The 15,160-nt window shown below is 36.6% G+C and overlaps 1 protein-coding gene across 8 annotated transcripts in view; it reads right to left on the bottom strand.

The window, feature by feature from the left end:
- Positions 1-1,490: 1,490 nt before the first annotated feature.
- LOC127852757 (uncharacterized) overlaps positions 1,491-15,160 on the bottom strand; it is a 139,880-nt gene continuing 126,210 nt past the window's right edge. For all 8 annotated transcript variants that reach the window (XM_052386785.1, XM_052386759.1, XM_052386739.1 and 5 more), the window contains exon 2: positions 1,491-7,028. In XM_052386785.1, coding sequence (XP_052242745.1) covers positions 4,990-6,960 — 1,971 coding nt within the window. In that variant the 5' untranslated portion in view covers positions 6,961-7,028 and the 3' untranslated portion in view covers positions 1,491-4,989. The remainder of the gene's footprint in view (positions 7,029-15,160) is intronic.

Here is a 15,160-nt window from a genome sequence, read left to right as displayed (position 1 = left end):
TATAGAAGGATCGAATTTTAGTGATTATATTAGGACCACACTTCAGTGACTTTAGTTGGATCATGCTTTAGTGATTATAGAAGGATCACACTTCAGCGATTATAGTGTGATCACGCTTCAGTGATTGTACTGAGATCACGCTTCAGTGATTATAGGAGGAAAACACTTCAGTGAGTAAAGTATGATCTAACTTCAGCGATTCTAGTAGGATCACAGGTCAATGATTTCAGTAGGATCACGCTTAAGTTACATGTCTAGGATCATACATCAGTGATAGGACTGGGATCACATTTAAGTAATACGAATGTGATTATTGTTAAAGGATATGAGTAGGATCACGCTTCAGTGATAATAGTAGGATCACAATTTAGTGAATTGATTAGGCTCACACTTCTGCGATACAAAGATAAAATTTTATAAACATGTCTATGATTACACATAAGTTATAGGACTGGGCTCACATTTTAGTGATACGACTATGATCATTCTTAACGGATATGACTAGGATCACGCTTCAGGGATTATTCAAGGATCACGCTTCAGTGATTATAGTAGGATCATGCTTTAGTTATTATAGTAGGCTCACCCTTCATTCAGTGATTTTATTTGTCTCACACTTGTGCGAGAATACTACGATAACATTTTGGTAATATAACTAGGATCTCACCTAAGTGGTAGGCCTGGGCTTACATTTATTAATACGACTCGGCATACGTTGAGAATATGTGAACATTAGAAGAAGTACGATGCTCGAAACAAGTCGATTACTAGTATTTGCGAAAGTGTGTTCGAAACAGAACTGCAAAGGTCAACGATATATCACACGAAGCGTTGAAGTTGCAAATCGAAAGTATAATACTTAAAAATCGAAAGTGTAATTGTTATGAGATTAATTAATACAGTAACTTTCCAACAAACGAGGTATAATTTAATGCGCAACTTTGATATGCGTTTTTAATGTATTTTTTAATTCGTAACTATTACACGCGGAATGGCTTCATGTGTTTCTTTCGATAGCATAACTTTGTATTTGTAACGTGTACAAGATTTACTTCAACACGATTCATAATTGTACGAGTAATTTTCGCACACTGGATAATTTGATGTGCTATTTTCAAACCAGATGGTTTGATTAGTACACTTCACCTCTCGGCGAGTTCGTCAATCGCTAAAACGTGTCATATCATTCTCTGCGTATGGAATGTCATGAGTCGTGTTCTGAGAAAACTGGGCATAATGCATGTGCGTAAAGTGTCGTCACAGATTAGACTGTGCAGTCCGCACAGGCTAATCAGGGACGACACTTTCCGCCTAAATTGGATTTTTGCTATGAAGAGACTTTATTTAAACAAAAAAATGTCATAAAGGCGGAAAGTGTCGACCTTGATTAGCCTGTGCTGACTGCACAGGCTAATCTGGGACGACACTTTACGCACGTGCATTATGCCCAGTTTTCTCAGAACACGACTCTGATGATGAAAACAAAACGATATTGTTCTGGCTATTTTATTTCACATTATAAAATGTTTGATTTCCGTTTCGATTTAACAGCAAAAATATTAAGACAATAAATACGTCAATTCATCAAAAGAACTACAGAGTTGTTAACAACACTTAATAATGTTACCCGGTTGACAGTAATAGAACATATGTATTACCGGTACTTTTTGCACCAACTGATATGTACAATAAACACAACCAAAACGCATATTAAAAGTGTGAAATTCTTAATAAATGAGAAACAACAAGTCGCGCAATATATAATTATATATATATATATATACATGCTCGTTTGAATATGCAGTCCTTGGACATTACCCTCACTGCTATGTTTATAAACAGTGTATCCTTAAAAAAACGGTGTCTGCTTTCGAAATACGGTATGCTCTCATCGCCTTCCTCCACTAGTTCGTCATACTACGATTGATCGCTTAACCCATTTATGCCTAGTGGACTCTCCCATTCTTCTTAATTGGATCAATTTATTTCCAAAATTAGGGATGTCTAGTTAATTTATTGCTATATTTTAAGAATATTTCTCCCATAAATACTTTTAAGCAAACAGCGTAGACCCTGATGAGACGCCACATTATGCGGCGTCTCATCTGGGTCTACGCTGTTTGCAAAGGCCTTTTTTCTAGACGTTAGGCATAAACGGGTTAATGAGGATGTCCATTAACATGTGAAAAAAGACATTCAACTGTTTACACATTTAATTTCATATGTACATATTAGTATGTGATAACTTTTCTTCCGTGTAATCAATATTAATCGAACATCCGAATGCGCATAATACATTATCATAGAAACGCTTAATACATTTGGAAAAACAAAACATTGTCGTCGAAACAATATCATTTTAATTAAATGAAAATGTCATAGAAATCCACCCAGACATGATCGTTATATAAAATCTTAAGTAACATGAATGACGCGTCTGAAAATAAGAAGGGAATGGGCTGCCACAAACGTATATGTTTCGTTAAAGTCTACGTCGATGTCTATAAATTCATGTTAAGTGTTCACACTTACCCTCTGAAAATATTTAGAATAATCATAATATCAATATAAACTTGAGTATATATTAATATGTATTGATTTCTCGAGTAAGGCTTTAGAAGTACATCCTTTTATTTACGAATAAAACGCCAGTTAAATGTAAGTGATAACAATTAGTACTATTTTGGCTTTGAATATGTTAAATTACACAACATAAAAAATGCATACAATATTATTTGATATTCCAATGCTCATAATGCTATAAAGGTAACTTTGAGTTGCGTTGTACGAATATGGGTCTTGTGCCAAATGCAAACAGCGTAGCTCCAAACATGTCCGCGCATCAACTCAGTCTGGTCGGGAGCGACCCTAATGAGACCGAGAAACATTACGTGACTTAAAAGCGGACAGCTTAGCTCTTCACCAGACTGCGCGTATGGCATAGGTATAAGCTACAGTGGTGTTAATCGGAACAATATAGTCACATGTATTTTACACTATCACAATAAATAAAAACAGATATTGAGAATCTAACAGTAAATTCATGTAATTTTCAGTAATACTTATAATTGTCTTAAAACAATTACAACAAGAGATGTGTTTGTCAGAAATACAATGCCCCCTACTGCGCCGCTTTGATTTAGTTTTTTTTTATCATTTGGTAGGTACAGATAATTATCTCCCTTTAAAGCTTATTACTTCCCTTGGATTTGGGTTTTAACCTTTGACCTTGCAGGATGATCTTGACCTTTCACCACTCAAAATGTTCAATAATGCAAAAGTTATGACCAAGGTTAAAGTTTTGGGACAGAATGACAGAATGACGGACACCCAGGCCAAAAACAATATGCCCCCGATCATTCGATCCGGGGGCATAGAAAGCTGTTGTCAACAACAGCACGGTAAATTTGAATCTAGTAAGAAAGGTCTTAAATTAAAGATAACTTCTAAGGGACTACACATGCGTTAAAATACGTTATTAAGTGGTTAAGAGTTAAATAGAAGAGTGAATTAAGTTGTCACTATTAACAAATAAAAATGACTAAATTACTTATCATCGCATTAATATTTTCTGCAGTAAACATTCATAAAGCACAAACATTGAACGGTGAAAAGATATCAGTTTTTACTTTTAACGTTGTAAGATATATTTTGATTTTACGAAATAAAAAAATGTAACACTAAAAAATAACAAACTGAGGCAATTTGTTCTGAATTAAGCATGCCATTTTGTAAACATAACTAAACGCTAAACAAGTTGTTACTATGCCAAGCTATATAACGTTTCGTATGCAATATCCCAGCTTTGATTTCAGAGTAAACAGAATAAGTGATATTTTATATGATTTTAAATCGAGTAATAATTGAATTGACATAGAAAATAAAATATATTTATGCTTTAAAAAAAACAGCTTCTTCAACAACCTAATCGATATCATATGAATAACACAACTTTCAATGACTTTTCTAATTGTTAAAAATAAATTAGAGGTTAATAAATGTCCTTAAAGGGCATCGCATAAAATGTTACCATGCGTATTACAATAATGAAAATTGCAGTGAGATAGTGTGACCATGCAATTAGCGGAATTCAGTCAGTCTCCAAAAAGTGCAATGTTACTTATTCATCCGAAAATTGACAAACATAGTTCTGCATGTCTAGTGAGCTTTTTGCAAGCCATGTGAATTAAAAGGGGAAAAGTATCCATCAAAAAGAGCTGTCAACAGTTTTATGAAAATGAAAAATGTCCATAATTAATCGCCATAATGATATTGTATACCATGGAGCGAAATAACACTACAGGCATAAACTATAAAATATTAAGCGTTCGAATTATTCATTTGAAAAAAAAATTTAGGTAAGGTTTAACCTCAATTCTTATGTTAAGGAGATTCTGTCTTTTTATATTGCTTGCGACATGGCAAATCGCGTGCTGAATTAATAAGTTAATCAAAACACTGAAATAACTGACTGATTGAGGCGTTAGCCCTTTTGATCAAGTGTTTTCGGATCGAAACTAAGTGAGGACACCTTAAAAGTACCTGCATTTAAATCTGTTAACTTAAGACAGATCATTAGAAACATATATATATATATATATAATATACGATTTGTGTGAACATGTATAACAGAAAACATTAATATAGTAAATTTATTATAAAGTTTGTGTTAAACCATCATATATCACTTTTTGAAAAGTTTTTAACACAAGGAATGAACATTTTATTATTTTAATTTCTACGATATCATGTGCGGATACATGTACAAGTGTATAATAACCTGTTTATGTAGTACCGCATGGTGTGCAACTAATGCATTGCAATAAACAAACTGGCGAGAGGTTTAAGTGAAGCTTTCTGTGTAAATTACTAGCGAATGCATGAAAAATTGACTTCGTATGGCTTCATATGTATACAGTTGACTCCGTAGTACCATTTGCTACAACTGTGCATATTTGTTTCCGACATTCAATACTCGCATAAACACACTCAAGGAAGATAACCCAATGATTGTTCAAAATCACCATCGTCTCGATTACTGTCCCCTACGTCTAAGTACGAAAACATTTCCTCGATTTCTAAATCTTTCGGATTTGCTGATTTCCTAACAAACTCCGGACTGTATTCGTTCTTCGGAGTCGATTCCGAATTTCCCGACTGAAAAGCAGTCCTGCTAGAATTTCGGTCGTTCATATACTTTTCCCGTTCGTCATTGTACGACCACTGCATATTATTGGCTGGTCGGGGATTGTACGCATGACTGTAATCGTCACTATGCAGTTTGCCCCCTGTTTCCGTCCGAGCGCCGTTCTCTCGTCTTTCAACAGTAGGGCTCTTTTCGGACAATACTCGTTTGGGACGCAAGTTGTGATTATCCGGGGCGTTGTCGTAGGGATTTTCATCGAGGAAAGGTTCTTGCGCATCAGTGTTAAAATTATATGACGGCGGTTTGCTGTCTCTTTTCATGGAATCGTCATGTGTGTTATCAATCTTTTTCGGCACGGGTTTCAACTGAGTAAGAGCGTCTTTAATGGGAAGAGACGGTAATACACGAACACCTTGGCGGCTCGGTGGTACTTTGGCGACGGGTTTACCGCTTGCCTCCGTTTCAAGTCTGCTTTCAAGGTTTGAAGCCGAAAATATTTCTTCGTCCTGGGAAAGAGGACGTGATGAGGATTGCGCCATAGGACTGACCGGCGGGGAGCGGGAAACAGGCGGCGGTCCGTAAGGCCTAGAGAATGGTGCCGCATTATAGTCTTTGGGGTCGCCTCTGTAACCCTCCCGTCCTGGTGGTGGCGCCTGCCATGCGGGCATTTGGCGATCACCAGGACGTCCCATTCCCAGATAATTATCAGGCGGGCGCTGCATCCCGCCCTGGTATTCTACCCGAGGGGACAACCCGCCCCCAGGCCGGTCGGTGTAATCATTTCTAGGCGATAGTCCGCCTATACGCGGTTGCCCCATCCTGGGTTCCTCAAAGCTCCTATTGTCTGTAAATCGCTCACGTGTATTGCTTATGCGATTATCGAATTCATGTTCCTCTCCAAAACTGTCCTGTTCAACATAACCGCCATCCGGTCTCGAATATTCCCGGGATTGTTTGCGATCAGGAGCTCCAGGTCCAAGACCCGGAAATCCGAAATCTCTCGGGTCACGTTGCGGGTAAGCATAGTCCGAACTACGACGTTCCCGTTCAAAACTTCTGTTGGGCTCCTCCGATTTGGGTCGCTCTTGTGGTCTGTGATCACCACCGCGAAAATGTTCCTGACGAAGTTCGAAACCACGACCTCCTCCCCTATAAATTTCATAGCCCCCAGTGTCAACTTTAGGCGGCTCACCGCGCCCTAGATTTTTAGTGTTCAAGTCCGGGCCTCTAGGGGAGAAGTCGCTTCGTTCATTTAGTGGTTGTCCGCTGTAATAAGCATCGGGGTTCGGCGGGCGATCTTGAAATCTGTGAATGATATCCGCTAATTGTAAAGCGTCTTCAATAACTGGGATTAAAAACATATGGCAATCTACTGCTTTAACACCGCTTGGGCGTCGCATTATGCACGCCAAAATCGGTGGATGGGGCATTTTAGTCAAGTGATCATATTTCTTTTCAATTTGCACATATAATTTATCCTGAATGGCGGCCGGGTCCTCGCGAATCGGAATAAATGCTCCGTAAAACTTTTTGTCTTTCTGTTTCAGTGTCACTAACCTTACGGCTTCAATAAAATGAATTGATGATAAATCATAAAACTCGTCGTTATCCTGACCAGGACGACTTCCGGGCATTAATACCGTGAGTCCGCGCGGATTTACCCTTATTCCAACTTCCGGTCCGGGTTTGTTATCGGGCGACTTCCGGTACGCAAAGTACTTCTCCCTTAGTGGTTTTTGTATAACTCCTAGTCCTGTCGTACCCTTCGTCAGTATGGATCGACCAAGGTAGTTTCCAACGAATTCCGCTTCCATGATACCGTCTGAGGAGAACTTCCGGTTACCGAGATACGCGAACTGGGCCGCGAGGTCAATATCCACGTCTGAAAATAGAAATAGGTTTCACTGAATTCTCTGTAATTGTTAAACTAGTAACAAGAGCACCGCCTTGCGGGTGCAGACCGCTCATCTATTTTCTTTTTAAAGGTGAAGGGACTCTCATTTTCAATCACAAAGGAGGGAGGAGTGGAGTGAAGAGGGGTGTATAGTGTGGGGTTGTGGACATTTATTACATTATCTTCCAAAAAAGCGAAAAAAAAAAAAAAAAAAAAAAAAATCGGGGGGGGGGGGGGGTATAGTGTGAGGGTGTGGTGATAATTTGTGAGATGATCTTAAAAAAAAAAAAAAAAAAAAAAAAAAAAAAAAAATCAAAAAAAAAATTTGGGGGGGGGGGTGGGGGGGGTGGGGTGGGGGTATAGTGTGAGGGTGTGGTGGTCATTTGTGAGATGATCTTATAAAAAAAAAAAAAAAAAAAAAATTAGGGGGGGGGGGGGGGAGGGGGGGGAGGGGGGGGAGGGCACGGGGGATGGTTTGGGTGAAGTCTATTGTGGTATGTCAGGTAAGAGTAGTTTCATCAAAGTATCAATCAAATCTAATCATAAATAAAGAAGTTATGGCAATTTTAGCAAAATTTAATAATTTGACCTTGAGAGTCAAGGTCATTCAAAGGTCAAAGTAAAATTCAAGTTGCCAGGTACAGTAACCTCATGATAGCATGTAAGTATTTGAAGTTTGAAAGCAATAGCCTTGATACTTCGAGTGGATCGAAACACAAAATTTAACCATATATTAAAAGTTACTAAGTCAAAAAAGGGCCATAATTCCGTAACAATGACAACCAGAGTTATGCAACTTGTCCTTTTACTGTACCCTTATGATAGTTTGTGAGTGTTCCAAGTATGAAAGCAATATCTATGATACTTTAGGGGTAAAGTGACCAAAACATAAATCTTAACCAAATTTTCAATTTTCTAAGTATAAAGGGCCCATAATTCCGTCCAAATGCCAGTCAGAGTTACATAACTTTGCCTGCACCGTCCCCTTATGATAGTTCATAAATCTTGCAAGTATGAAAGCAATAGCTTTGATACTGTAGGAATAAAGTGGACCTAAACACAAAACTTAATCAAATTTTCAATTTTCTAAGTATAAAAAGGGCACATAATTCTGTCAAAATGCCAGTCAGAGTTACATTACTTTGCCTGCACAGTCCCCTTATGATAGTTAGTAAGTGTTGCAAGTATGAAAGCAATAGCTTTGATGCTTAAGGAATAAAATGGACCTAAACACAAAACTTAACCAAAATTGTCAATTTTCTAAGTATAAAAAGGGCACATAATTCTGTCAAAATGCATGCCAGAGTTATCTAACTTTGCCTGCCCAGTCCCCTCATGATAGTAAGTAAGTGTACCAAGTTTGAATGCAATAGCATTGATACTTACTGAGAAAAGTGGAACTAAACGCAAAACTTAACCAAAATTTGCAATTTTTTAAGTACAAAAAGGGCACATAATTCTGTCAAAATGCACGCCAGAGTTATCTAACTTTGCCTGCCTAGTCCCCTCATGATAGTAAGTAAGTGTACCAAGTTTGAATGCAATAGCATTGATACTTTCTGAGAAAAGTGGACCTAAACGCAAAACTTAACCGGACGCCGACGCCAACGCCAACGCCAACGCCAACGCCAACGCCAACGCCGACGCCAAGGTGATGACAATAGCTCATAATTTTTTTTCAAAAAATAGATGAGCTAAAAATAATATAGTTTTACATGTATTTACCCATAAAGCAAATTTCATGAAAACATCAAACAATGCATATCTATCAAATCTGTCAAATTTGTAGATGTATTGTTTGTCACACCGCTTAGAAGTAAAATATTATTTTAAAGTCTTCATTATTGAACCGACTGGATTTTTGTTAATTAAATAAAACGTTTATGAAACAAACACGCAAGAAACTTTCGTATAAATAACGCAAAACTCTTTCGTAAAAATAAAATACAACTGGTTTAATCTGCACTAAAAACAGTATAATCATTTATTATTTTATTCCATTGGGAGAAAATGAAATAAGCTTTCATGTTAGCTCATTTATACTCATTGTCGTAGGCAGGACGCTTTATTTCCATCTTTATTGTTGAATAATTGTTGTTGTCATTTAAACTCAGTTTAATTCAGTAATCGTTTTATTGATAGGTCAAAGTCAATACACAGGACAACCTTAATATGATTATTCATCATCCAGTATTACGCCATTTACTCTAATAAATAACTTAATGCCACCAAAATTCATGAGCACTCAACCTCGTCATGACACTTGAACACATGCAAATCATATGCGCCGTGCTCTGAGAAAAGGGGGTTAAGTGCATGTGCGTAAATTGTCGTCCCAGATAAGCCTCTGCAGTCCACACAGGCTCATCAGGGACGATACTTTCCACCTGAACTGGATTTTTGCTAAGAAGAGACTTTCTTGAAACGAAAAAAATATCATAAAAGCGGAAAGTGTCGTCCCTGGTTAGCCTGTGCGGACTGCAGAGGCTAATCTGGGTCGACACTTTACGCACATGCATAAAACCCAATTTTTCAAAGAGCTAGTCTGTAAAAGATAGTTTCGGTATTTGCTAACATGGTAAATAATACGTTTAGACGTGTATAGCGATTATGTACACGTATTTCAAACGTATTTTTGTACTTAAATTACGGTGTTAAACGGTTTGACGAAACATTAATCTGTAAAAACTTAATTTTAAAGTTGAAGTTCTAACGCATTGAAGACACCCTACATTCTAACAATAATTTAAAGGCATTTTTCCAATAATATTATTATATTTATTGTAATTCTTTAATATAAATTCGAACGGATATAATAAGATAAATTCGAACGGATGTAATAGCAACATTATTTATCTTGCCCAGCCCTTCTTTATATAAAGAAAAAAAACGATTACCGTAAAAGAATATGAGTATCAGTTAATCCTTTCATATCTATCTAAAAGTAAAGTATGTTGTTTCATTCAAATGCATATAAATAATTTATAATAAGTGACCCGCCTTTTGGGGCATTTGGGCTGAATGCACGTGTGTTAAGATTAGACCGTATAGACCACACATCAGGGACGAACATTTCCGCTTTTATTAAATTGTTCGTTCAAAGGAAGTCACGAATATAAAAACATCCAGTTGAAGAGGAAAGTATCGCCCCAGTTTGGCCTGTGCGACCTACGCAGGCTAATATGTAACGACACTTTGTGCATATGTATTAAGCCCGGTTTTCCCAGAAAGCAGTGTATTCAAACATGATATGTTGACGTTTATTCCACTGAAAGCCATCCGCTGTTTTTGCTTATACAAGCATCGTTTATAAATACGAAAATGTAATAGTATAATACGTGTCTCATTTCATTAAAAACATTTGCTGTAGAGCATATACTTTATAGTTAGTGTTCAAACATATGTCTGTGTTTGTGTTAAGAAAATTATAAACTAAAAGCAATACAAAATGAACGCAAAATCGCTTTTCGAAACGAGCATACTTGTCCTTCATCGAGTACGAAATACACACATAAATATCCAAATACTAATAAAATAATCGCTTACGTGATGGTATGTTTATATTATAAATTCATAACATGTTTCAAGTAACGTTTGAAAGTAAACAGTTTATTAAATGAACACGGTGAACAGTGCAGTGGTAATGTGTCACGCGGAAACCTTCATTCGTGGCACGTATTTAAACAATATCTGTATCATTCAGCCGGTATGCGAGTCTCAACGGCTAGTACCAAAAACAGAGTTTTTGTTTGTTTTCTATATAGGCAAAGTAGGGATCTAAGGGAACTGTATTATCAGGTATCAACTACGCCGCAGCGAGGTCGTTTATTTGCCCATTGTAAACAACGGAACAAATTGCCACTTGATGCGGCAATAAAACATCTTACAACTTCAAAACAAATGTTTTCTATGTCAATACAAATGCGAGGCTTCATTTTAGCTACAAACAATAAAATGACAATAAAAGGTTAACATAGCCAAGAGTTTTCAATTGTTGAAGTGAATGAACTACTGACCGAACATGCCACACATATCATACTAAAGGTATCTTATTTAGCCCATTTATGTCTAGTGGACTCTCCCATCCTTCTAAATTGGATCAATTCATTTCCAAAATAAGAATGTCTAGTATATTTATTTCTATATCTAGAATAGTTCTTACAGAAATTCCTTTAAGCAAACAGCGTAGACCCTGATTAAACGCCGCATCATGCGGCGTCTCATCTGGGTCTACGCTGTTTGCCAAGGCCTTATTTTCTAGACGCTATGCTTTAAAATGGGTTAAAGATAGTGAACGCTAGATTTTCCTTGTGAAATGTATTTGCTCGCAAACTCAAAACTGAACGTTAACATTGGTATTGCTTTGTTAAAAACTTTTTTTTAAATCCTGATATTCTTTCAAATTTAGACTTTATAATGTACATGTATATATACTCGCAAAACTCAAATAAAAAAATGGCATACGTTCTTTTTATTCATATATGGAATAATTTGACTATTGTTTTGACATCGTTTAATTTCCTGTTACATTTTTCTTGAAAAAAAACCCATATAATATCATATTGATATTTTAAGTTACTGTAATGCATTTGGAAACATGCATTGTTTAAGCTACTACCGTACTGCTTATTGTATTCCAGTAACACATATACATGCAAATAACGCTTGGCATTATACTTGATTTTGCGTTAATTGCAAAACACAATTGAATTTGATATTTTATTTTTCGTTTACGTCATTTATTTTTGCTGTATATATGTTTTCAAATTATGGTAATAGTGTCAAAAACTCACATGCGGAGACAAATTATGATTCGAATATCACTAACTCTCTATCAAATGGCTGGTGTGAAATGTCATGACAATATGAGCACGTCCACAGCATAAGAATGCCGCACATAGATTGTCATCGAATTCGGATAATTAATTCCTAAGATCTATAGCGGACGCACACACAAACTTAACTGTAAAACGTCTTATTGTCAAAGTAAGGGCAATAACTCACTGACAAATCAATGGCGCGGACCGACTTGACAATGTCGCATGTCGACCCTATATGGACGCTGCATATTAATTTTAAGATTGATCAAAATCGGACCATAAGTGTCAGAGAAGTGTCGGAGATTTCGCGCGGAAGTGTGACGGAAGAAAAGGCGGAATCAATTACGTAATGATGGACGGACGTCGATTTTGGACAGGACCGATTATCAGGTAAATTCGTATGACAAACGCAAACTCATTCCAGTCAAAGTTAGAATACGGAGGACCGGAATACGCGGAGACCATATGCTCTTTCTTGTGCCATTTTTTAAAGAAACTAATTGACCTAGATTGAAACGTGGTCTAAATATTGTAAATATTTACATTCGGAAAAAGTTTCATCCAGATTGAAACATAAAGATTTGTAACACTGTTTTTACACATTTTACCTGGTGACCTAGATTTTAGATGCACAGTACAAATAGCTCGATCTTGATATTGTTAAGATAAACACTTTGACAAAGTTCCATAAATATTTGGATTATAAGTCTAGCTTCTGAATGGGGAGCAATGTTGTTGTTGTTGTTTTTTAAGTTTTGACCTAGAGTAGCCATTTGCTAAAAGTTGAAGACAGACATCGCACAACACATCACGTCAGACAAAGACTGGCCACAATATAGCTTACCACGATCACTTCTGGCCCCGGTGAGCTAAACGTGATATGGACTTTTTATATGCAAGCTCTTACTATAGCATAACGACAGTGCCGCTGCCAACAAAACGGGTAAGTATAAAGATCTAACTTTTCGGTTAGTCGAACTACAATCTACAAATACTGCATCAACTCAAAGGATTATCACACTTTTTGTGTGAAGGATTTTATAAATGGATTTTTTTTTACTGCTATGGGTATTAGTTAGACGTCTTTTGAATCTATTTCAATTGAGAAATTATAATTCAATACAAAACACGAATTAAAAATGACTGAATACAGGTGTATTGACAACATTTTTCAGTTAAAAATACAAGCCCTTACAAAAACTTTTATTTTGATTTAATTTCAAATCTGCAATAATGACCCTGACCAATTATTAATCATATTTCAGTTTGACAAGTGAGGTAAATATAAACTATAATATTTATACCTAGATTTTACTCTCTTACTGAATTAAATAGTTAATTTAATAGACTACATTGGAGTCGTGTTCTAAGAAAACTGGGCATAATGCATGTGCGTAAAGTGTCGTCCCAGATTAGCCTGTGCAGTCCGCACAGGCTAATCAGGGACGACACTTTCCGCTTTTCTGACATTTTTTTGTTTAAACGAAGACTCTTCTTCGAAAAAATTATATTAAGGCGGAAAGTGTCGTTCCTGATTAGCCTGTGCAGTCTGGAACGACACTTTACGCACATGCATTATGCCCAGTTTTCTCAGAACGCGACTCAATTGTATTAAAGTTGATGAATGGTACCGAACGATACATATATCTGTGTGTACAATGGAACGGCTAATACATAGACAATCACTTCGATGTGTGACATGCATATACATGTTGTAAACCACTCAAATGTACCTTTTTACGAAACTTGAGCCTGATTGTGTAAGAATTGTTTTAAAATGTATATACATGCATGTATTTACACCACAAACAAACAAATAATATACAATTACAATGTGTAAGCAGTTGTAATTATAGGATGAATACTGAGTTTTTAATCAGTTTCTACTCACCATAACTAGATAAATGAGAGCTATTTGTCCCCATAATTTCCCGGAAGAAATGTTAAACAAAATCCGATTAGAACACGTGTGGTTACTCGAAATATTACAAATTTCTGTTCGCACATCAAAGTCCTCACCGAGTTCATGCAACAGTTGAAACTGTTTGATACGTTGTTATTATCAACATGTAAACAGGCGGTATATTTGCCCGCTAATTTGCATGTCCGAAACTCCAACAATACTGTGTTCAAAGCGAGCTGACAGCAATCAAGGTAACTACAATAAATAGGTTGTAAATTTTCAGTAATTTGCTCGCCTGTCAGAAAGTTGAGTAATTTTGACATACAATGAGATAATTTGTCATCGAGTCATGAGGCCCGGCTACTATTAATGCGAGTCCGGATTGTACACATGTTCATTGTCCGCCAATAGTGCTCTTAAGATTATTTTCTCATGTTCTGTCGTTCGTTTTATGTTCACATGTGTACCTTTCGTCTTAGTTAGTTCTGAGGCAAGTATAAAAGCTATGTTGAATTGATAACATCGGGGCTATTAAGACACTCTTGTTGCGTCCGTGTCCCGGGAACACGCACTTGTGTGCAATAATCTCTTAAAATTGCTAAAAACGCTCCCACAGAAGGGATCTTAACCGGGACCTTAGGCAGACACCATAAAGGAAGGCGATTTTAGACGGCGGTTAATTTGTAACTGTCATAATGCATTAATCCGGCACATTTGACACATATATTTTCATATCTGTTATTGTTATATGAAAATGTTTGATATTTGTTTTAATTTAAAACACATATTAAAATCCGCCTACGTTGAACAACTGATGGTGTGGAGATGACTGTTAGAATCATAAGAATATTTGTAATGTATGCAGACGACAACTTTTTTAACAGATGTGTTGTGAATCTGCCACAGATGTGCAAGTACTATGCGTTCTTGTGCGCAAAGTCGTTGTTTTAAAAGTTATTGTTTTATATCATATGGCGGTATATAGTTAAGTTAATATACCAAAACTGTGTTACTCCCGCGAGTTGTATCGGGGTCGTTGTTTTTAAGACACTGCATTCCAACGCTTTTCACGCGACCTAAGGGCTCTTGGAATACATCATACAATCAACCCATGTTGTACAACCCAACGAAACACAATAGCCATGTCATATTCCCTATTTATCAGTCAACTTGACTGACACTTTGTATATTTAGGAGCTACCATTTTATGTCAAACGTTTAGTATGCATGCTATACAAGCAATGTGATGTACACGTCGAATGTAAAATATATTGTCTCAAATAATGCACGAGTACAAACAGTATGTGTCAAACAACTTTTTAGAAATGACTTTGAACGGTCTTATTCTTGTTGCAGTGCACTTTGTTTCTCTAATTGACTTCATATCCATAAAACCA

This window comes from Dreissena polymorpha, chromosome 1, assembly GCF_020536995.1.
Source record: "Dreissena polymorpha isolate Duluth1 chromosome 1, UMN_Dpol_1.0, whole genome shotgun sequence".
In the NCBI taxonomy this organism is placed as follows: domain Eukaryota; kingdom Metazoa; phylum Mollusca; class Bivalvia; order Myida; family Dreissenidae; genus Dreissena; species Dreissena polymorpha.
Note: the sequence above shows the minus strand (reverse complement) of the source record. Positions and strands in the feature narration are given on the sequence as shown.